At 40.3% G+C, this 24,985-nt stretch overlaps 1 protein-coding gene across 1 annotated transcript in view; it reads right to left on the bottom strand.

Annotated features, from left to right (window-relative positions):
* Positions 1-1,599: 1,599 nt before the first annotated feature.
* Positions 1,600-24,985, bottom strand: part of LOC137623431 (ATP-dependent RNA helicase TDRD9-like) — a 252,515-nt gene continuing 229,129 nt past the window's right edge. The window contains exons 18-20 of the mRNA XM_068354265.1: positions 24,432-24,498; positions 7,814-7,971; positions 1,600-2,166 (exon numbers count right to left, since the gene is read on the bottom strand). Of these exons, the coding sequence (XP_068210366.1) occupies positions 2,022-2,166; positions 7,814-7,971; positions 24,432-24,498 (370 nt within the window). The 3' untranslated portion in view covers positions 1,600-2,021. The remainder of the gene's footprint in view (positions 2,167-7,813; positions 7,972-24,431; positions 24,499-24,985) is intronic.

The raw sequence follows: 24,985 nt of genomic DNA, 5'->3' as shown, positions 1-24,985 counted from the left end.
TAAAAATGGTAAAATTGCCCTCCTATTTTAATGCTATATTTTCAATAGCAGTTAGTATGCCATATAAGTAGGCAGTAAATATAGAAGAGACTAGAGGAAGTGAGCCTCTGCAATTAAAAGCATTACTATATACTTAAAATCCAAAGACAGCATCAGATTTGGAGCCATCTGAATATATAAGAGTCAATTCTGCAACATGTTCCATAAAGAGAGAACTGGCTTCTAGGTGTCATTCTTTTTTATACCAATAAAATATTTAAAAAAAGATGTCTATGGTAATCTACATAGAGGGGTTGATGATATCTTCAATCGAAGCACCTTATATCGAGACTGTTTAATCATCGTTTTACCCTAAAACCATAAGGTAGAGGAGATTTTGGGTGTAACGCGAAATAACTACAATGCCTTACAAGGTTTGCAATCTGATAGACAAAAAAATTAAGAAATCTTTGCAACCTAAACCAATACTGAACAATAGAAGACTTTCAGTAATAGTCTAAAGATAATTCTCCTGTGTCAACAAGGAGGCTTGGGATAGGTGAGGTTCTAAAGGTTCCTGTGGCCAATCTGATACTAATATGGTGTACAAAACATAAAATCTTTAATCAGTTTGGGGTGGGTGAGGAGAATATTGTGTCATAAAAATAGCTACTAAATTACTAATTATTGTTATTCAACAGATAATAATCATTATCAATTACACTGTAAACTATTAAACTCCCATACTGTTATACATACACGTATTACATATGTATATTAACTATTAGTGAATTAGGCTTAACCTTATAGCTTCTTTCATGGCACAACGGCACTGTGTCATACATTTTTTGTATATCTTCAAATTCCCCTCCGTGCAGTGTCTACGCAATCGAGTCTATGATTTTCTTGTGGTTCTGTGCAAGGCAATTAGTTCTGAAGACTACCATTTTTGGAAATCTAATTGACTCTTGCTGTGTGGAGAGTTCCATTCAGTAAGTCTATGGCATCATCAACACTTTCAAACTGTTCTGCATACCCTTCAATTTTGCTTAGTTCCCGAAATCTATCCCAGTCCGCCTTGATGACAATGATAATGATGACGATAACAATGTCGTCGTCATCGAAATCGTAGCATGCAAACAGTATTGTGTATGATGAGGGAAGGAATTCTAATGTGAACGAGACCTATGAAGCGAAAAGAAATATTTCTTACTCTCACTAATTCCTCCAATAAAATAATCCAATATAATTCCTCTAGTATAATTGCTAGGAAACCGCAGATTGTTCTTTACTGCGTTGGCCATGTCAATATTAAAATAATGCTCTATTCCTCTGGGTATTTTGAGATTTGAAATGGCTAGGCCTCTGGAGAAAAGTTATGAAGGTGATCATAGATGCCTCACCTGGTTTTAACACCTGGTGCTCTAAGCATCAAGGGGTTGGAGGCTAATTACAGATGTATCCATTTTAAACAAGTAATAATAATGTGATTAAATCAAAATTAGATCAAACTAAGGACAGCCAAGAAGTAATATTACATAAGCAGTACTATATAAACTTGAGCACCATATATAATCTCAACTTCAAAATATCATGTAAAAAAAAAACACGTAATAAAATAGAATCTTTTCAGTATGGTCTTATCTAATTTTATTTATTCTTAGAGGTCTCTTTTCCAGGAGATAATATGGTATTCATTCATTAACAACAATGAGAATTAGGCCCAGTAATAAGGCATAGGTAATACAGAACAAAAACTTTTCATAAGACCTTTACACTGAATATAAAGATACACAAATAAAAAAATGGTAAAAAAGATATTTCAGTTTTGCAGTAAAGTATTCAAATACTGCAAGCACTAAGAATTTAAATCATAAACTGAAGGAACATGAGAAATTCCAAATAAATTAATTGATGACATATAACCTAGCAAACTTTGTACTTCTAAGACAAATAAATCTAAACTACTCTAACAGTATATTCTCTTGAAAATATAATGCACATTTTCAGTAATACTTCAAGAAAAGACAAATTCAAATACCTTAGCTCATAATTTTCATTTCATTTTGGAAATGAGCATTTGAAGCTAAGTGTGACTGTAAATTACCATATGTTTTCAAGAACATTTCACAAAGGGTGCACTCAACATTGACAGCTTCAACTACCGGCGTTCCTTCTGCTCCCAATCTGCAAGCAAAAACTCTCAGGTAAAAATACATATATATGCAAAATATAAACAGCAATCTTAGATTAATTTACATCCACTCGTTTCATCTAGTGCTCTCCTCACTTAGTCTCTTGTAATCTCTCTCTCTCATTCTCATCTCCCATCACCGGCACCTCAACACCTGCAACAGCAATGACAACTATATAATTCTTTTTACCCAGTCCTTCTACACACCTAGTTAATTAATTCCAGTGATTTGTGAGGCAAGAAGTTTGTTGGAGGCAGCATGAGGAAGGGCAGTGAATGATGGAATGGAGGAGTGAAGGTAAACGTGGAAATAGAGGTAAGTATTAAATTTTGTTGGGTTCCTGCTCATGTCAATATAAAGGGAAATGAGAAAACTTACTTTGTGACAAAGGAGGCAGTTCATAGGTGTATAAGAAATAACTTTATGGTATCTGCATAAGATACTTGTACACCTTCATCACAAAATATCAAAATATGTCCCTGGTAAGAGACCTTAACAATTTCACTCATTTTCTGATTTTCCAACTCCCAATAAAAGTTCCTAGTTTCTCTGAGTGCGAACTGAATTACGTGGTACACATCTTCTGCAGATACCATAAAGTTATCCCATATCAATATTTTAACCATAAATATATAACATATGCTCCCTCTCTTATCAGTAATTAGGAGGCAATGCCAAAAAAAAATATTCTACTTTGATAATCTTCCCTAAGGGTCATATAGCTATGTCTATGAAAAAAAACTTTCAGCTTTAACATAAAATTTTATTTTTCCTTCCATAACTCATACCCTCCTCTCTGAACATTGCAAGAATTCAAAAAGAGAACTCGAACAAGTGGTTCAGCAACCACCTTACCCCTTGGATCTCGCACTACTTACAACGCTTCGGGGCATTAGTCATACTTTTAAATCGTGCCCTTATTATTTTTTTTTTAAGTTTCCAGTATAACGGGGTTTACATTCTATGATTAATTTGGTATGTGAATAGTTCAGGTATGTTTTGCATCTTGATCAATTACCCAAGTATTACATACAGAATACAGTAACAGCAGTTTTGTCACATGGTCATCACCTCTCTAAGTACACAGGGTACAAGTCCCATTGTTCTCAGTTGTTGTCAGATTTACATTTAAAGGTAACAGATCAGATTTGACCTGGAACAACTATACTCCGCTTCGAGCTTTTGCTCAGAGTTTATGCCTCAACTGAAAAGGAGTACAATTTAACCATAAAAGAAACCCTTTCTGGTACAACTCAGGAACGTAAATGGTGGTCTACCCTTAAATCTGCACTCTTTGGAGTAGATGCAACAGTTCCTCCTTTACTTAAACCAGATGGCTCAGTCACTCACTGTCCAAAGGAAAAGGCAACCCTTTTGGCTGATGTTTTTAACAGTAAACAGTAATGAAATACTTGAACTTCCTCAGTCCTGTTTTCCTGAGGCTAAACTAACGAGTTTAGCTTTTCAATCTCATGAGATTAAAGCTCTGTTGATGGACCTTGATGCTTATGGAGGTGTGGACCCAATTGGTATTTTTCCTTTGTTTTTTATAAAGACAGCAGATTTCTTAGCTCAAAAATTATCGGTTATTTTGCGCAAGTTAGCAAGAAGAGGAGCTTTCAGCACTTGTTGGAGAATTGGTGATGTTACTCCTCTATGTAAGTCCCACTGATTACCGCCCAATTTCCATAACTCCCATATTATCTAAAGTTTTTGAACGTCTTCTGGCAAAACGTCTTAATAGGCTTGCTGAAGGTAATCATCTACTCCCTAGTTTGCAATTTAGTTTTCGTAAATGCCTTGGAGCATGTGATACCCTTCTTACAATCTCCAATGCTGTACAGAAATCCCTTGATTGTGGTCAGGAAGTTCGTATGATTGGCCTTGATTTTAGTGCAGCCTTTGACCGTGTTAATCATGAAGCCCTTGTTTTCAAACTTAAACAGTTGGGAGTGGGTGCGTCGTTTCTTAGCATTATTATTGATTTTTTAAGTAATAGATCTCAAAGAGTTGTTGTTGATGGGCACCATAGTGAGTATAGGAATGTGACATCCGGTGTTCCACAGGGTAGTGTTCTTGGCCCATTACTTTTCATACTATATACACATGACATGTGGTTTGGCCTAGAAAACAAGCTTGTTGCATATGCAGATGATGCTACTCTCTTTGCATCAATTCCATCCCCTGAATGTAGATCTGGGGTTGGTGAATCCCTAAATAGAGATTTAGCTAAAATTAGTGCATGGTGCGAATCATGGGGTATGAAGTTGAATCCTAACAAAACTCAAAGTATGATTGTAAGTAGGTCAAGGACGGTGGCTCCTCAACATCCGGTTCTCAGTATTGATAATGTTTCTTTAAATTTGTGTGACTCTTAAAATTTTAGGGGTGATTCTCGACAGCAAATTTACTTTTGAGAAACACATTAGGTCTGTGTCTTCTTAAATTGCACAAAAAATTGGTTTATTGAAAAAGTCTTACAAGATTTTCGGTGATCAATCTATTCTGAAGAAGTGTTTTAATTCTTTCATTCTACCTTGTTTTGAATATTGTTCTCCTGTCTGGTGTTCAGCTGCTGATTCTCATCTTAATTTGTTGGATAGAAACTTACGGTCTATTAAATTTCTTATTCCTGATCTAGATATTAATCTTTGGCACCGTCATTCAATTAGTTCATTATACATGTTGCATAAGATTTTTCATAACTCTGACCATCCTTTACATTCAGATCTTCTTGGACAATTCCATCCTGTTCGTAATACTAGGCAGGCAGTTAATTCTAATAGCCAGGCCTTTTCCATCATGAGGCTCAATACTACACAGTATTCTAGAAGTTTTATTCCAGCTGTTACCAAGTTATGGAATGATCTTCCAAATAGGGTAGTTGAATCAGTAGAACTTCAAAAGTTAAAAGTTGGAGCAAATGTTTTTATGTTGACCAGGCTGACATGAGTTTTTCTATAGTTTATGACATATCTGTTTTTGACATTGTTAATAGTTTATATAGGACATATCTGTTTTGACGCTGTTACTGTTTTTTAGAATGATATATTGTGAATTTATTCTCATCATTTATTTATTTCCTTATTTCCTTTCCTCACTGGGCTATTTTTCCTTGTTGGAGCCCTTGGGCTTATAGCATCTTGCTTTTCCAACTAGGGTTGTAGCTTGGCTAGTAATAATAATAATAATAATAACTGCATATACTCATGTATCTGTTATCTCACATATCAAGCAAACCCAAAATTTTCACTAATGAAAATTACTTTACCATATATGCAATTCTAATTCGGCACAAAACCAATTCTCTACATCTTTGCATATCAAAATATGTCCCTGGTAAGAGGGCTTAACAATCTCACTCATTTTCTGATTTTCTAACTCCCAATAAAATTTCCTAGTTTCTCTGAGTGCGAACTGAATTACGGGGTACATATCTTCTGCAGGTACCATAGAGTTATTTCTTATACATCTATGAACTGCCTCCTTTGCCACAAAGTAAGATTTCTCATTTCCCTTTATAACGACATGAGCAGGAATCCAACAAAATTTAATACTTACCTCTATTTCCAAGTAGATAGAGACATTCAAGAATTTCTATCATTATTAGGTGCAATGAATGAAAAGTGGTTCATTGCTATCAATACATTTGAGGAGTCGCAAAAAATAACAATCTTTATGAGGTAGCTGGAAGATTTCCTTGCCTACCACTAAAATTGCATAGCATTCAGTTACAGAAATGGATGCCTGGTTAGGTAATCTAACACTTCCATTAAAATTTTGAAAACATACCCCTAATCCAACGCCAGCACTTGACTTGGATCCATCTGTAAAAACAAAAAAAAGTCCTTATGACATTCTCAGTGCTCCAAGAAAGTGACTCTCATTATCTCTTTGGATGTTTCTCATTTTGAATATGAACTAAGTTTACAGAAATCTACCGAGTGTAGATTCCATGGCCCTCACCAGCCTACTACCTACTGAAGCTTCATTTGTGGTAGATAACGGGGGGGAGAGTAGGCTATGGCATTCTAGCAATACCAACCAAACTCTACTGAATCCCTCGTCAGGCTGGGAGGAGCTAAAAGAAGGAAAGTCCCCTTTTGTTCATTTTTCTTTTGATGTCGGCTACCCTCCAAAATTGAGGGAAGTGCCTTGGTAGATAGATAGATATAAGGGCTTTCATGAGAATAAAGGCAAATAGCAATTTTGATTGAACTTGAAGCACTTACGTAAATCTCCCTAATGTAGGTAAGAATGCCTTGTGTTTGTTTGGCTGATATATTGAATATATTTACATTACAAGCCACTTGATGTTCACATCACTTCACCCTGGCAAATCTCTCTGGAATGGAACAGAAGGCCCTGCCTCCTACGAGCCAGCTACACTGTTCACAAATAATTCACTTCGATCTCTTGCTATTACAATAGTAATTGTGTCTGGAGAAAAAAAACAGATCTCCTATCTCACAGAGACTTCCTCCCACCTAAGGAAGACTCCCCATTAAATGACTCGGAAGTTTGTATCTGCGTAAGAACAAATAAAAATTTTTATATAACTTTTATTCTTCATAGTTATACAAACCCGAGTAATTTACCAAAGGTCATGCCTCAGCCACCCCGCAAGTATTTGACCAGAAGTGTGATGTGAGTAAACACTTGATACAAGTAGGATGCGTCATGGAAAGCAGTTGCTTAACAACGTAACATGATGTAACCTACCAATTTCTTTTTGATTGTCTGGCCTTAGAAAACAAAACCAGAAGTAACCCCATTAAAAGACTCAGGTCTATATAGCTAAGAAAAATACAAATTATATAAAATTTAGTTTTTAAATGTGAATAAGCAAGGGGCTGTTGTTTTTAGGTAGTGGTCTGTAATAGCAATTTCAATTTCAAAGACTGAGGCAGACCATTAGTTGATCTAGTACTTCGGCTTCTTTTTTCAATTTACAGACAAATCTCTACATATACAGTTTTGTTTGTTATTATCGCAAAAATTATACCTAAACTTTTCATAAATACATTCCCATTCCACTTTGGATAAATTTGTCAAATTTGTTTTTAAGATATAAAAGGGGAATAATTTCTTAAGTTTGTTTCAAAACTACATTCAGGTTTGTTGAGAGTTCCCTTAACAGAGATAGGGTCATGATATTTTCTTTTCAATACAGATTATAAATCATATATGAATTTTTTTTTTTTTTCTGCACCCTCTAGGGTTTGACTGGATTTGTTACCCTAGGTGGTATTAAAAGATTAGAATGATTAGACTTCTTTTTTTTATGTTTCTTTAAATGAAAATCATTGATTTGTAAATTTAAAACTGTAACTTTGAAAGTTCCTTGTCTTGAAGAGTTCTTGGAACACAATTTACTTGTTTATGCACTGAAAGGCTATGAATTTGTATTTAAAAAAAAAAAAAAGGAAGAGTTAAAAATATTTAAATTCTTAGAATTTGTAAGGTATCTTTCAAAATGTAGAGGCTAATTTGTAATATTTCTGGTACTGCTTGAGTTTCGCCACTTACCTGCCCTAACAAAACTGATAAATGATTCAGTCACAGAAGTTCCTGTCAATACATATGTAGAAAAAAAAACAACTTTTAAGTATAGGCAATCAAAGACATAAAAAGCTTACCTTTGCTCTAAGGATCTCAATTCCATGATATCTGCTTTTAGTTTGTTGTTAGTACTCTTTGTTCGTAAAACAATTCCACTGTGCAATGGAAAAACTACAGCTTCCGGATTGTTGAAACATCCCTTAGTATCTGGCTTGAGCAAATCCTCCTCTGGAATCTACAAATGATTATAAAGTTAATTGCTAAAAGAGCAAATTATCTTACAAAAAAGTAAATTATTTCAATACTTACCCAATGTTCATATACTTTATAATTCAAGACAGAGATACACCAATAATGAAAAAAATAAAAGTAGTTTTACAATTTTCACTAGCCCCTAGGCTATATTCTTCCCACCAAAGGGAGCCACATATTTTATAAAACCATGAGTTGCTGCTTCAGAGCCCACTACATGTGGGGGACGGACAGTGTGTTTATTATAATATATACATACATATATATATATATATATATATATATATATATATATATATATATACATATACATACATACTATCCATACATATACATACATACATCCATACATATACCAAGGCACATCCCCCAAATTTTGGGGGGTAGCCGGCATCAAACAAATAAAACAAAAAAGGGGACCTCTCCTCTCTATGCTCCTCCCAGCCTGACAAGGGACTCAACCAAGTTCGGCTGCTACTGCTAGGGTGCCACAGCCCACCCTCCTCCGTTATCCACCACAGATGAAGCTTCATAATGGTAAATCCCCTACTGCTGCTACCTCTGCGGTCAACCAAGGCACTGGAGGAAGCAGCAGGGCCTACCGGAACTGCGTCACAATTGCTCGCCATTCATTCCTATTTCTAGCAACCTCTCTTGCCTCTCTCACATCTATCCTCCTATCACCCAGAGTTTCCTTCATTCCATCCATCCACCCAAACCTTGGCCTTCCTCTTGTACTTCTCCCATCAACTCGTGCATTCATCACCTTCTTTAGCAGGCATCCATTTTCCATTCTCTCAACATGGCCAAACCACCTCAACACATTCATATCAACTCTAGCTGCTAACTCATTTCTTACACCCATTCTCACCCTCACTACTTCGTTCCTAACCCTATCTACTCAAGATACACCAGCCATACTCCTTAGACACTTCATCTCAAACACATTCAATTTCTGTCTCTCTGTCACTTTCATTCCCCACAACTCCGATCCATACATCACAGTTGGTACTATCACTTTCTCATACAGAACTCTCTTTACATTCATGCCCAATCCTCTATTGTTTACTACTCCCTTAACTGCCCCCAACACTTTGCATCCTTCATTCACTCTCTGACGTACATCTGCTTCCACTCCACCATTTGCTGCAACAACAGACCCCAAGTACTTAAACTGATCCACCTCCTCAAGTAACTCTCCATTCAACATGACATTTAACCTCGCACCACCTTCCCTTCTCGTACATCTCATAACCTTACTCTTACCCACATTAACTCTCAACTTCCTTCTTTCACACACACTTCCAAATTCTGTCACTAATCGGCCAAACTTCTCTTCTGCGTCCACAACCAGATCAGTTTAATCCGCAAACAACAACTGATTTACCTACCATTCATGGTCATTCTTCTCTACCAGTTTTAATCTTCGTCCAAGCACTCGAGCATTCATCTCTCTCACCACTCCATCAACAAACAAGTTAAACAAGCACGGCGACATCACACATCCCTGTCTCAGCCCCACTCTCACCGGAAACCAATCGCTCACTTCATTTCCTATCCTAACACATGCTTTACTACCTTTGTACAAACTTTTCACTGCTTGCAACAACCTTCCACCAACTCCATATAACCTCATCACATTCCACATTGCTTCCCTATCAACTCTATCATATGCTTTCTCCAGATCCATAAACGCAACATACACCTCCTTACCTTTTGCTAAATATTTCTCGCATATCTGCCTAACTGTAAAAATCTGATTCATACAATTCCTACCTCTTCTAAAACCACCCTGTACTTCTGACATTGCATTCTCTGTTTTATCCTTAATCCTATTAATCAGTACTCTACCATACACTTTTCCAACTACACTCAACAAACTAATTCCCCTTGAATTACAACACTCATGCACATCTCCCTTACCCTTATATAGTGGTACAATGCATGCACAAACCCAATCTACTGGTACCATTGACAACACAAAACACATATTAAACAATCTCACCAACCATTCAAGTACAGTCACACCCCCTTCCTTCAACATCTCAGCTCTCACACCATCCATACCAGATGCTTTTCCTACTCTCGTTTCATCTAGTGCTCTCCTCACTTCCTCTCTTGTAATCTCTCTCTCATTCTCATCTCCCATCACCGGCACCTCAACACCTGCAACAGCAATTATATCTGCCTCCCTATTATCCTCAACATTCAGTAAACTTTCTAAATATTCCGCCCACCTTTTCCTTGCCTCCTCTCCTTTTAACAATCTTCCATTTCCATCTTTCACTGTCTCTTCAATTCTTGAACCAGTCTTCCTTACTCTCTTCACTTCTTTCCAAACCTTCTTATTCTCTTCATATGAATGACCCAATCCATGCGCTTTACTTCCACATTGTTCGCCTATAAAAGCTTCTCTTTGACAGGTAAGCTTTAAGGTATTCCACAGGGCACAGAGAAGGATCTTACTTTAGAAGAACGATCTTCCAAGGCCTCCAATATTTCGTGGGGAGTTCATTTTTAGCCAGGAATGCAAGATCTAGATATAAATCAACTTCTCCCGACTCCGAAAACTTGATGTGGCCATCATCCCTTGATAGTGCCACAATCTCGCTGACTCTAGCGCCAGAAGCCATAGCCAATAAAAAGATAAATATTTTAGTAATATCCCTCAAAGAAGCAGAATAGTTATCTATTGAAGAGGCTAAGGGCAAGACTTTATCCAAAGGCCACGAGGTGGTTTTGGGGAGAGCATTTGGTTTCAGTTTGAAGCCTTAAGGACCTTATTGAACAGTTCACTGCTGAGTTCTTTATCAAAAGCATAAGGGATAGGTCTGGTTAGGGCCCATTTACATGAGGAAATTGTTGTGGAGGGCAGACCCTGTTCATGTAGTATGATAAAGAATGATAAACAGGAGTCCATTGTAATAGAAGTGGGCTTATGTTTCTTAAACTACACCCACTTCTTCCAGGAGGAAAAATATTGTCATTTTCTAGTAGAGGACTTGAATTCTTCTATAAAATGAATCCTTTCCTTCAAAAATCCGTATTTTCTTTTAGCAGCTAGGAAAAGAAAATCATGAGATGAAGGTTGTTTGATATTCAAGAGGAAGCAAAGAGTCTCCTGTTAAACATCCTGGGACAGCATTGGTGTTGGTAGAGGAACCTGGCGAAGTTTGAGTCCCAGAACAAGAGTGTACTAATTGCTCTTGGGCCAATCGGGGGCCCACTAATGCTGCTGTCCCCTTGAAGGTCTGTAGCTTGTCCAGGCCCTTCATAAGGAGATTGAACGGTGGAAACAGGTAAATACGAGTCACACTGGTTCCAATCCAATGACATTGCATCTATGCCCACTGCTTCCAGATCTAAATTCAGTGCTACATAACAGGGAAGCTTCTTGTTAAAGCTTGTCACAAAGAGATCTATTTGCAGTTCCGGGACTTGCTCTAGAATGAAAGAAATATTTTTCGTCCAGGAACCATTCTGTTTCTAGAAGCTTGAATCTTAACAGGGCGTCCGCCATCACATTGTGAACTGCAGTGAGATGCCAAGTTCTTCGCTTTGACAAAGTGAGAATGGCCAGAATTACGTGATTGATCTGTGGAGATCTCGAACCCTGTCTGTTGATGCAGTGGACTATCGTCTTGTTGTCGAGAACTAACTTGATGTGTGATTTCTTATTCGGGTTCAGTCTCTTCAGAGAAAGAAACACTGCCATAGCTTCCAGAATGTTGGTATGGAATGGTTGAAATGCAACTGACCACAGACCCTGTATTTTCTTGGAGGGGTTATGATCCACCTCAACCTCGTTCCAATGGATCCGTGTGGATTGTCACTGATGGAGGAGGAAACTGTAGGGGGACACGTGTCGACAAGCTCAACACAGTAGAGCCGGGATTTTCTGACAATGATCTCTTCGAGCATTTGATGCCTTTCTTCTCCAGACTTTGTTAGCATCTTTGAGTCTTGCTTTCAGGATGGGGTTTGTAACTGCTGCAAATTGTAGCGAACCCAAGACTCTTTCCTGATAACTTCTGGTGATCGTCTTCGAATGAAGCCGACACCTGAACGCACTTGTTATTTCCTTCCTCAGGCCCTGATGTAGCAAATGGACATACAACTTCAAATTCCAGTGCAGACCTAGCCACCGGAATTCTTGAGCTGGAGTTAACCTGGACTTCTCGGGGTTGATCTGGAAGCCCAGGGATTGAAGACATTTGGTAACTTCCAGAGCTGCTAGAAGACATTCCGACTTCGTCGCAGCCCAAACCAACCACTCGTTGAGGTATACCATCACCTGAAGACATTTGTTCCTGAGTTGCTAAACAATGGTCTCGACTAGTTTTGTGAGAATCCTTGGAGTTATGCTAAGCCCGAAGGGCATAGCTTTGAACACATATGCCTTTCTTGCCAGTCTGATACCAAAGTGGGAGGAGAAGTGCCAACCTATCGAAAGATGCCAATAAGCGTTGGTAAGATCTATGGAGACACTTTAGGCTCCCTGGGGTAGTAGTCCTTATTTGCGAGATAGCATCTGGAACTTATCGTTCTGAATGAACTTAGAGGGAATAAGTCTAGAATAGTTTGAAGAGTATTTGAATCTTTCTTTGACACATAAAATAGATATCCTTAAAAGTTAATGGATTTTGTGCAACGGACAACTTCCTTCTGGATGAGATACTGCACATATTCTTCCAGAAACAGAGAAGTGGGTTGAAAGAACCTCTTGAACTATGATGGATTCTGTCTCCATTTCCAGCCTAGTCCTTTTGAGACTATGCTGTGTGTCCAATGATCAAATTTCCATTAATCCTTGAAGTGATAGTCTTCCTCCTATCGGAAGCCCCTCATTGTTGTTTTGAAGGACCTGCCACTGCTTCCTCGGCCCCTAGATTAGCCACCTCTTCCAAACTTTCCCTTCCCACTTGCACTCCTCCCTTGAGCTACCACAGGGCAAAATGTGGTTGTGGCCTGTTCATAAATGAGACTAAAGGCTGGGGACTGCGACATACTGCTGGGGAACCATGTACGCTGTCTGAGGAGTAGAGACGACTGTGGCAGTTGTGGAAGGAAATGTTTTCTTACCTTTAAAGGTTCTCCAAGGCTTCTTGCCTTTAGGTTCAGGTTCTTCTCCAGGGGTAAATTTCCTCTTAGAGGACATACCCCATTTTTGCATTAGGCTCTTATTCTCGTGAGCCATGACTTCCTGTACCACCTTTTGAGGAAACAGATCATACCCCAGATGTTGGAGTCAATCAACTTTTTAGGACGTGCTGCACGTCGTAACAAAGAATCCATGCCGATCAGGATGGAAGGTAGCTAAATGGGTCTTGGCCAGAACTGGAAATAGTTCAGATTTTGAATAGTTCCCAATTAGCATTTAAAGGTAAGACTGGTGTGATAGAGAAGCTGGCAGTCTTTCTTTGGCCTCCAATTCTGCTTTTAGTAGGAATTCTGGAATCTTGGGCAGTCTCATTAAACTGCTTGCCTCCGATATCCCTATTCAGTTTGCCACCTGTAAAGGTGTGTTGGACGTCTTCCTAACTATCGGAGTCATATGGGAGAGCAAGAGAAAAATGCTTGCACTCCTCTAGCACTGGCAGAGGTCTACCTTCCACTACTGCCTTTTTAACTCTTTAAGGCAAAAGGAAAGACATTGTCTTTAGGAATTAATTGACATCAACAACTGTGTTGTGCATTTTGATAACTTTGTGATATTCTTAGAAACTTGGGAAAAAAGTTTCAGAAATCTTAGCAAAAGTTCTGGAATCCCTTTAAAAATTAACTTTATTTCAAATCTAAAGAAATGCAAATTTTGAGTAACCTCTATCACCTACTTAGGTCATTAAGTGAGTCTTGGAAAGATTTGACCAATAATTGGGAACACAGATGATATCATTAATTTCCCAATCCTAGCAACTAAAAAGCAGGCCATAAGACTTCTATGAATGGTTTCATATTTTTGTAGATTTGTGCCAATTTTTTTCCAAAATAAGTGCTCCCAAAACTAATTTCTGGGTCGACCTGTGACGCCCGGTGAAAAGAGCCCTTCTTTACACTTTTCCGATATAAATACTTCCAAATATACCAGAGAAATTTAAAGTATGGAACGCAGAGGTTACTACCCTCGCGCGAACACCCAGTGGGCGTCGTGTATAAAGCACGGGTGTGTGAAAACCACTATTCACAGGCTGTCTTCCATTTAGATAATTCCTTCATCAAAGGGAAGGGCCGTAACAGAGGCCCTAGCTACCTTTCCTGCGCCACTCTACCGACGCCCGATGCTAGCGCCTTCTGATCTACATCCTTCTGTTGGACTTCGTAAGCGCCGTTTTGTTTTTTGTGTGCCGCTTGGTTTTTTAGCTTTTTTCGTGTAATTTCATCATGACCGAGGCTCTTCTTACTCCTGCACCAATGTTAAGTACCATAGATTGTTTTGACAGGTTTGTTAGTACCGGGCTGTTATATTTATTTATTTGAGTGTATTTTAGTGCGTACAGTTTTGCCCTTCCAGGATGATGGCGGCCATTGTTCTTGTACGGTTTGGTGTTTAACTTGTTTTGCCCGTTGGTACTCTTGTCATCTTAGGTTCATTATCCTTTTATTATCAGGCCTTATGTCATTTATATTACTATAGTTTGAACTGTTTATATTTCCAGTCTTGGTACTTTTTAGCGCTTACGAGTCCATATTCTGGCGAACCAAGAATAGCGTTCGAGGCTTTGTTATAGTTGAGTTGTTCCGATTGGCGGTATCACAATTTCGTCAAATTTCACTCTTTTTTCGTTTTCGTTTCGCTATTCTTCGTTTCTCTCTTTTTATTGTTTTTTTGTTGGTCATGGACCTTTATTTGTAATGTGATTTAAGGTTCGTTTTTTTGTTTTGTTATAGTAACCCCGAGAGAGAGAGGGGGAGTTCCCGTTTTCTGTGCATACAGTCACCTGTCTCCCTCTCTCTCTCTCTCTCTTTTATGTTAGTTTTACCTAGTACGAGAGATGGAGGGCCCGTTTTCTGTTCATTCACCACGGGTTCTCTCTCTCTCTCTTCCCCTTGCGGGAATTACGATTTGTTTTTATCTACATGTTTATCTTGTGGTTACTTTTAGTGTATTTTGGGGCTAGTGTTTTTATAGGTCCTGTCATGTGTTAGTTATTTGGATGGCCCTGAGTCGTCATTTGTTACCCTAGTTCCATCCTCTCCCCGCTAAGGCCTTGGGAGTTGGTCTGAACCCCTATATAACTCCGCCATACCATGAGATGGGAACACGTTCCCTCCGCTTGCTATTGACTCCGGCTTCGGCCCTCCCCACACGACTTATTCTCCCCCCTCCTCCGGGAGGTCTCCTTCAGAGTTCTTACGTAGATCATTCTACTTGTTTATATAATGTAATGGGGGTATTTATTTTGTCAAGGACCTACCATCGGATCTCCGGCATCCCCGGAGACCTTTCAATCACTAGTTACTGTTCTTGTGTAATTACTACGAGCTCTGGCTCACATTCTATAGTTTTCTCCGCCGCACTACAGAGTAGTTCACTCGTTTATTTATTGTAGTATTACACAGAACTTCGGCCCCCTTTCAGACGAACCGTAGATTTTATTTTACTCTCAGACTCTTTATAACCTGTGTTGTTATCTCAGAGTAGTAGATCATTCTACTTGTTTATATAATGTAATGGGGGTATTTATTATTTCAAAGACCTACCATCGGATCTCCAGCATCCCCGGAGATCTTCCAATCACTAGTCCCTGTTCTTATGTAATTACTACGAGCTCCGGCTCACTTAGTATAGGTTACTCCGTCACGCTACGGAGTGGGTTTACTCGTTTATTTATTGTAGTATTTACAACGGAGCTTCGGCCCTTTTTCATACGAACCTTAAATATCATAATTATTCTCAGACTCTTTATAACCTCTTTTGTTATATCAGAGTTCCCGAGAGCATATAGACTTATGTCTTCTTTTTATTACAGAAAGTTCGGTGTCCTGCCAAGGGTTGCTCCGCCTCCTTTAGTGATCCGGTAGGCCACGATGTTTGCCGGTCTCACGTTCCTTGTGCCATCCCCTACGTCTGTGAGCCAGGCCAATCCCCTTACATGGTGTGGTTCCCGGAGGAATGCACGCTGTGTTATGACCTTACGTCAATCCTGTGGAATGACGATGTGAGTATTTTCAATTTTCATTGATATGGTGATAACATATTTTGTGTTGAATTACTTGGTCTTTTTCTGTAATATTGATATTTGATTCTATCGGGGTATTTTCCCTGTACGACCCAAGGTAAAGCCCCTACGCAATTACAAACCTAAGTCTCGTACTTCAGCTTCGCCAGTCTCTCTATCTTTGGTCACAGGACCCTCCAATACTCCCGACATTCCTATGGGATCCAGTCCTCAACCTTCCAAGAAAGGAAAGTCCGCTAAGGCTAAGGCTTCGTCGGAGATCAGTTCCTCGGAACCCCCGTTGAAAGAAATGATAAAAGAGATAGTGAAGGCTCAGATACAACAACAATCTGGGGCAATACCGGAGCTGAAGGCTTTAGTGGCCAATCTACTCCGCGCGAGGAACCAGGTTGCACCTCCGGTAGCCCCAGATTCTTCTAAGTCGCCTCCTTTCGAGAAGAACAATCCAAGGGGGTTCACTCACCATGCACCCTACATAGATGGGGCATTAACCCTAGAGGGATTAGGGACCCGCCCTCTAGATGATCTTGAATTTTACCCTCCGGGGCTTCAGTTCCCCTTCAATGGCTTCGTCCGGCTGAAGGAACATGCTCTTGTTAGGAGGGATAGAGTCCCTAAAGAGACTGTTATCTTCCCTAAGGAGCAAGCCCAAGATGTTGGGGCTAGGACTCTTGCCGTCTGGGGCTGCGTCAACTCCAAACTGACCCCCCCCTAAAGGTTCCTATACAATTTTTACCACGACTCAATCCGTTCCGTCTCCTCTTACGGATAAAGTGGCCGAGTTGACCATCTAATCGGCCAAGGAGGGCTCCCCTGTGCCTGTCCTCAAGGAGACGGACCCCACCTCGCTGCTTCTTCCGGGCTCCTCCGCCCTTTGGAAGGATGCCTCTGCTACCTTTTCGGTGAGTAAGCTCGACCCGGACTGCGCCTCATCTCTCTTCTCTGAGAAGCTCCCCTAGTTACCGGATCACCTTCTCAAGTCGGAGCTCGACGATAGAAACAACCTTGCTAGATCGATTCACACCATGATCTCGGCAGATGTTAGCCTCCCTATACCCGGATGAGTCTCTATTCCGGGTGTTTGCTAAGAACAACCTCCAAGCGTTCTGGTTCGACCCGGATAAACTGCAGGAAGTATGTTCTGACGGAAGCGCCCATTAGGCATGAGCCAAATAGGCTCATAGCATCCTCCTGTTGGGGCAAGACCCTGTTTCCACAGGAGGAAGTAGACAAGGTCTTACAGGACGCTGCTAGGGCTAACGAGAACTTACAAGCGAGATAGGGTCTTTCGACCAAAAGGAGTGTAGATTCAGGGAAGCAGTCTTTCTTCAAGAAGAGACAACGCTTCACCCCATACAAGACCAGCCGTGGTCAGTCCCATCAAGGCCCTCACTCGTCAACTCCTTCTACCTCTAAGACGGCTTCTCCGCATACAGCTTCTCCACCGCAGGTGGTCTACCTTCCTGATCCTCAGGGTAACCATCCAACCCCCATGGCTCCTTGGATGCCCTCCCCAGCCTTCAGTCCAGCTTACGAACCCTCTAATACCTTTCGAGGATACTCTAGAGGCGGCAACAAAGGTAGAGGTCAGTTTCACCACCGCGGCGGGCCAAGAGCCAGGGGTCCTCGTGGAGGACAGGGGTCTAAATTCACCCCCTCTCAATGAACGGAATCAGGTAGGAGGGAGACTATACCTCTTCCGGGACCAATGGACCTTCAGTCCTTGGGCCCACAGCATAGTATCAAAAGGCCTAGGCCAGAAATGGTCACAAGGGTCTCCACCTCCAGCAGTGACCTTCTTCCAGAAACCGACTCCAATCTTGGAGGAATACACCAAAGATTACTCAAGAAGAAGGCCATAAAGAGGGTACGGTCACTAAAATGTAAAGGGCGCCTGTTCACAGTCCCCAAGGAGAATTCGTCGGCGCTGAGAGTAGTCCTGGACTTGTCGAAACTGAATTCTTACATTCTTTGCGACAAGTTCCGGATGCTGAATGTCTCGCAGGTGCGGACCTTACTTCCCCGTGGGGCCGTCACCACCTCTATCGATCTTACAGACGGCTATTATAACGTCCCAGTAGTACGAACTTCTCCCCCTACCTCGGATTCCGCCTAGGAAAGAAGGCCTTCGCATTCAAAGTCATGCCCCTCGGTCTCAGCATAGCCCCCAGGATATTTGCAAAACTGGGGGGAGACAGTGCTCGAACAACTCAGGAACCAAGGGATCAAAGTGGTTGCCTATTTGGACAGTTGGCTAATCTGGGCACAGTCGATCCCAGAATGCAACAAAGCTACAGCCAAAGTGATCCAATTCCTCAGCAGGCTGGGTTTCAAGGTCAACTTACAAAAGTCTCGCCTGCAACCGGCAAGCAACTTCGAATGGTTAGGCATCCAATGGGACCTCACAAGTCACAGGCTATCTCTTCCTTCCAAGAAGGTCAGAGAAATAGCGTCCAAGACAAAGAACTTCCTCAAACGCAAACAGGTGTCCAGAAGAGCCTTGGAAAGAATCCTCGGCTTACTTCAATTTGCGTCAGTGACAGACCTCTTATTGAAAGTCAAACTCAAAGACATCAACCGAGTTTGGTGAAAGAGAGCTACAATACATTTACGAGACAAGGTCTCATCGATCCCCTCAATCCTGAAAAAGAGACTCTGGCCATGGTCCAAACCGAAGAACCTTTCCAAATCGGTTCCTCTGCAATTCCCTCCTCCACAAGTGACGATTCATACAGACGTGTCTCTGAGTAGTTGGGGGGGATATTACAACCAACAGATGTTTCAGGGCTCCTGGTCCCCCGCCATGAGACACTTCCACATCAATGTACTAGAAGCCATGGCAGTATTCCTGATCCTGAAGCGGCTCTCCCCGCCTCGGTCCACTCATATCAGGATAGTTTCAGACAGCACGGCAGTGGTGTACCGAATAAACAGAAGTGGATCAAAATCTCCCAACCTCAATCAAGTCCTGGTCACGATTTTCATCTTGGCAGTAGACAAGAACTGGTTCCTGTCGGCATCTCACCTGGCAGGAGTCCAGAACGTGGTAGCGGACTCACTATCCAGGACGAAACCACTGGAGTCAGAATGGTCTCTGGACATGAATTCTTTCCGGAGGATTTCCAGGCTGGTTCCCGGTCTCCAGGTAGATCTATTCACGACACAACTGAACCACAAACTTCCTTGTCATGTGACCCCAAACCTGGACCCTCAGGCACATGCTATGGACGCATTAACCCTGGATTGGAACCGTTGGACGAAGATTTACCTTTTCCCTCCGGTGAATCTTCTGATGAAAGTCTTATACAAGTTACGCTCCTCCCAAGGGGCAGTGGCTTTAGTAGCACCGCACTGGCCAAAGAGCAGTTGGTTTCCACTCCTCCGCGAGTTGAAACTCTGCCCCTTCCGGATCCCATTCCCCAAGCTGGCCCAATTAGTCCAAACTCAGACTGTGTCAGATTCCTCAAGGATTGCCACAACCCTAACTTTGTGGATTTCATGAAGTTTGCAGCCCACGGGGACGAGAACATTGACCCAGAAAATGTCCTCTTCATAGAGTCAGACAAAAGGGACTCTACCATTAGACAGCATGATTCAGCTGTTAAGAAATTAGCAGATTTTCTAAAGAAGTCAGGACATTCTCGCATGACTTCTAATATGGCCATATCATTCTTTAAGTCCCTATTTGATAAGGGCCTAGCAGCTAGCACTATAACTACGATTAAGTCAGTTCTGAAAAAGATCTTCCTCGTGGGTTTTCAATATTGACCTGGCAGATTTCTATTTCTCATCTATTCCGAAGGCATGCGTTAGGCTCAGGCCTTCGGTTCGCCCACAAAAGGTCTCTTGGTCTCTGAAAGACGTACTAAAGCTAACTTCGGACACGGATAACGAATCCTGCTACTACATCACTCTTCTTAGGGAGACCTTATTCCTGACGGCCTTGGCCTCAGGTGCTAGAATCTCAGAATTAGCAGCTCTCTCACGTAATCCTGAAAATATAGATTTCCTCCCGTCAGGCGAAGTACTACTTTCTCCAGACAGAGCTTTTCTAGCTAAAAACGAGAACACACAAAATAGTTGGTCCCCTTGGAAGATTATCCCTCTTCCCCAAGATACTACTCTGTGTCCAGTCACCACACTCAGGGCCTTTTTAGCTAGAACTGCCACCCGCTCGTCTGGCTCCTTGTTTCTCAGAGAACAAGGAGGCACTGTTTCCATCCAAGGCATCAGGCAACAGACCCTGTACTTTATTAAGTAAGCTAACCCGGAATCATTTCCCCATGCTCATGATATCCAGTCGGTAGCGACCTCCATCAATTACTTTCAAAACATGGACTTTGATGACCTTAAGAAGTATACGGGTTGGAAATCTCATATGGTTTTCAAACGCCACTATTTGGAGATTCTACAGGCCCTTAAATTCCCCACGGTTGCAGCTGGGAGTCTTATCTACCCCCAATAATCTCTTTGCTCTTCCCTTTCATCCGTCTCTCTCCTTCTCCCGCCTACCTGCCACTCCTGCCACGTCGCCGCTTTCCTGGGTGGGTCGTTTAGCCCTAGATTTATGTTACCATTACTTCATTACCCTGGTTATTCCCTGTTAGTATGTTTAACCTTCCCTTATTTTATTTCATTATACCATTCTTTAGCCATGTAGGGATCGAGTTTGTGTTGTGTTTTGATTCTCGGGATGATTCCCTGCATTTCATCTTATTGTCACTCCATCTTTGGGATTCCTGTTTGGCTAATGTGTTATATTTTTAGTTGGCCTTCCTTAACATAGTATTTTGTTGTTGGTACGTGGTGTTTGACTTATCCCTTTTTATTTGGTAGTGTTTTTTGGGCTTGGAAGGCATTCTCTGGTACATTTTCACCGGGCGTCACAGGTCGACCCAGAAAAAGGGATTTTGACAAATGAAAAATCTATTTCTGGGGAGATACCTGTGACGCCCGGTGAAACCCTTCCCTTACGTTGCCCCACCGTTTCCTTTCCAAGCCATAGTTCTTGCAGAAGGATGTAGATCAGAGGGCGCTAGCATCGGGCATCGGTAGAGTGGCGCAGGGAAGGTAGCTAGGGCCTCTGTTATGGCCCATCCCTTTGCTGAAGGAATTATCTAAATGGAAGACAGCCTGTGAATAGTGGTTTTCACACGCCCCTGCTTTATACACGACGCCCACTGGGTGTTCGCGCAAGGGTAGTAATCTCGGCATTCCATACTTTAAATTTCTCTGGTATATTTGGAAGTATTTATATCGGAAAAGTGTAAAGAAGGACTCTTTTCACTGGGCGTCACAGGTATCTCCCCAGAAATAGATTTGTCAAAATCCCTTTTCTTTAAGAAGGAACGTCATTTCACATTTGGTAACGAGTATATGGAAGCTTTCAATAAATTAAAGGCCGTAATGATTTATTAGCCAGTGCTATTGTTAGCCTACTTTAGCAAGGAATTTAATTTTGAGATCAATCAGACACATTGGCATAGACAGGTCTTATTGTAAGAAGTGAACTGGACAAAGCACCCATTCACATATTCAAATTAACGGAATAAAGTCCAGGAAAATTATTCAAGAATTGGGTAGGAATTTAAATGAATAAAAATCAGTGAAGTTTCTTAGCTGAGAAACGTGTCAAAGGTAGATTTAAAATGTGTTAAAATAGAATAACTGTATCTCCTTTCCAAGAGTGTCTGTAGCAAGAAGAAATCCAGCTAGTGATTGGCCATAGATGTCATCACCTTAAATACTGCTGTCAGCAATTTGGGGACTTACTAAAGCTTTGATAATTTTTGTTTTTTAAAGCCATCAAGTGGTCTCTCATGCCCCGGTTTTGTTATATGTCACACCATCGGGTCTAGATTGCATCAGAAAATTTGTTTCTGAAGCTTCTATGGCATGACTGAAGTGTGTTTTTAAGGAATCCAATCAGAATGCAGAAAATAAAAAATTCATATGGTAAAGACCATCACAATTAGTTCTGCCTATACAGGGATAAAGCTTCCAAAAGAGACTGTCAAGAAGAGATAGGAATTACCAAAGGCCAAACTATACCAGGCTCTCATGGAGATCTTCCCTAACCCTTCAAACAACAAAAACCTATCTCCTTAATCTTGTCATGTCTGAGACAAAGACATGTTCTAGCAGTGGCAAAGCCCTTCCTATCAGTATTGAGAAGTCATCACCCTTTCCAGCACTCCCTTTTACACAATTACTAAATTTCAGGAGAAAATATTTGGTGTCCCTTCTTGAAACCACCCCTTTTGTGATGTCTTTGACTCTGAAGTTATCGTGCCACTTTCATCTCTTCAGCTGAACTTTAACCATCCTTTTACAATGTTTTCAGGCCTAAAGTCACCGTAGTAGCACCATCTCAGCAGCTGAAGATAACCCATCAACTTTCCATTCAAGTATTTTATTACTTTACTTTCCAGCCTGTTCACCCTATCTATCAAATTCTGATTAATTTGAATTAGTCACAGAGGGTAAAGGCGAAGCAATATTTAATTTTCTTTGTAAATATGTTTGTGAATAAATGTAGTGTTTTCTATGAGTTTCTTTTTGTATCCATTTCCCATATTATATAGCTGATGTCAAATTCTATTTGTTTAGAGATTGTCAAAACTTACAACAATTCTTAGATCGTAACACTGAGGCATCTAAGGATGGGAAATTTCCGATTCCATCTTAACCGTCATTGGGACAAAGTCCATTCCAACAAAAGCTTGTACTCTTCCTATTCAGAACCAGTTCAAACTAATCAAATAGTGTGACAACCTCCATTATTTGTCTCAAGGCGTTTTACTGGAGGTAAAGGTTCCGGACTTTTATCTCTTCAATGATGAGTTCAAGAAAGCATGGCGAGCTACTATGGATTACTTTCACCTGTCAGGGATCTAGATGGAACAAGTCTTCTTTTCACAAAAACTGCCTGGAACTTTTAGCAGTACTCCAAGAACTTTAATCTCAGGAAACCATGGTTATGGGGAAGTGCATTGCAGTTTCTACAGACAATGTGTTGGCACTAGCCTCCATTCAAAAGCAGGGGGACACAAGGTCAGAGTCATTATTCCAAATGGAGCTGTTGTCATGAATGGAAATACAAGGGATTCACATGTTGCCTCAATTCACTCTGGGATATATCTTCCTAACTAATCCACTGAGTAGGAAGTGGCAAGTTCTTCCAAAAGCATGGTCTCTACTTCTGCTAGTGTGCCGGGAGATTTGGAGTTGGTGGGGGAAAGCGACCTACCCGAACAGGAAAATGGAAGTGTTCTGCTCCCTAGTTCAGGATCCTCTGTTATAGAGTAGATACTATTTTCCAGAACTGATCAAACCTGGGCTTTTATGGATTACCTTCATTATCAATAATTCACGCTGTACTAATAAAGTTCTGGGTATAGCAGGGTGATGCTAGTGGAGCCCTGGCAAAGATATATGTGGAAAAGCCCTAGGCAAATTAGTTTTGAGCATGCACAGGAATGAGCTAAAGGGTTAGTTCTAAGTCGTTATTCTATGATGCATCTCACATTCAGCAAACGAGCCACATTTTTACAATCACAATAAACAGAAACATGGCTAAAATATTGAAATATGAAAATGAATGTTATATAAAACAACTCTTATCCCTACAAGATTGTGACATAGATAAAATATTATACTCAATTAAAAAAAACCCAAAGCCAACACAAACAAGACTCAAAATGAGTTCTGTACACAGTAAATCTTCACCAACCAAAACATTACAGGTTGAATGTAATGAAAATTCATTCCCTCTAATTGAATATATAAGGGTTGGGCAACAAGAAAAAAATACATTAACCAAGAAAAAAAAAATAGCCAATAGCAGTATTAAAGCCTCTTTCAAATCTCCCTACAAATACTACAAAATTGCCTATTTTACTTTTTTTCCTACAAGGGGGAGAATATAACATTCTTATCTATTTCTGAACTGTATATAAATAACTTGGGCCAATCCTTTGGAAATATATTGACACGGTTTGACTTATCCCCTTTAAATCACAATAATGTCCACTTTGTTTTTCTCCCTGAAAATAACAATGATTACCAAAGAAATAGATTAAACATGACCACATGTATCATGTGTTATACCATGCAAGCATCCATTTTTTTTTTTATAAATTAAGCAGTATACCTGCTACGTTACATAAAAAAGAAAAACTGCATATAAATTTCACAATCTTCGCATTTTTCAACACAAGATATACCAGAGAATTAAGAAAACAGAATAAACATAAAATTTTACCATTTTCCAATGATACGCATTAAGGTAGGCCTCAGGCTCTTTGTATTCACGCTTCTTCTCCAGCAACCTGTGAAATTAAAATCAAATATAAATCTTTGTACAGTATATGTATATATAGGTTAAAAAGTAGATTGGAAAGATAGCTAAATGCATATTTCATATTCATGGTTTGTTTATATATATATATATATATATATATATATATATATATATATATATATATAAATACTTCACGTTTTATAGCCCTCAGCCATGTAGGCCTGAGTCTTCCAACTCTTCTAGTGCCTTGTGGAGCCCAGTTGAATGTTTGGTGAACTAATCTCTCTCGGCGAGTGCAAAGAGCATGCCCAACTCATCTCCATCTACCCCTCACTATGATCTCATCTACATAAGGAACTTTGGTACTCTCTCTTATAGTTTCACTTCTAATACTACCCTGCCATTTAACCCCACAATATTCTTCAGAGGGTTTTGTTCTCTAATCTATAAAGTCTGTTGGGTATTGTTTCATTGTCATACTACCACTCATGTCCGTACAGTGATATCGATATCAC

This window comes from Palaemon carinicauda, chromosome 30 (assembly GCF_036898095.1).
Source record: "Palaemon carinicauda isolate YSFRI2023 chromosome 30, ASM3689809v2, whole genome shotgun sequence".
Taxonomy (NCBI): domain Eukaryota; kingdom Metazoa; phylum Arthropoda; class Malacostraca; order Decapoda; family Palaemonidae; genus Palaemon; species Palaemon carinicauda.
The sequence above is the reverse complement of the archived record's forward strand: the minus strand, read 5'-3'. Positions and strand labels throughout refer to the sequence as shown.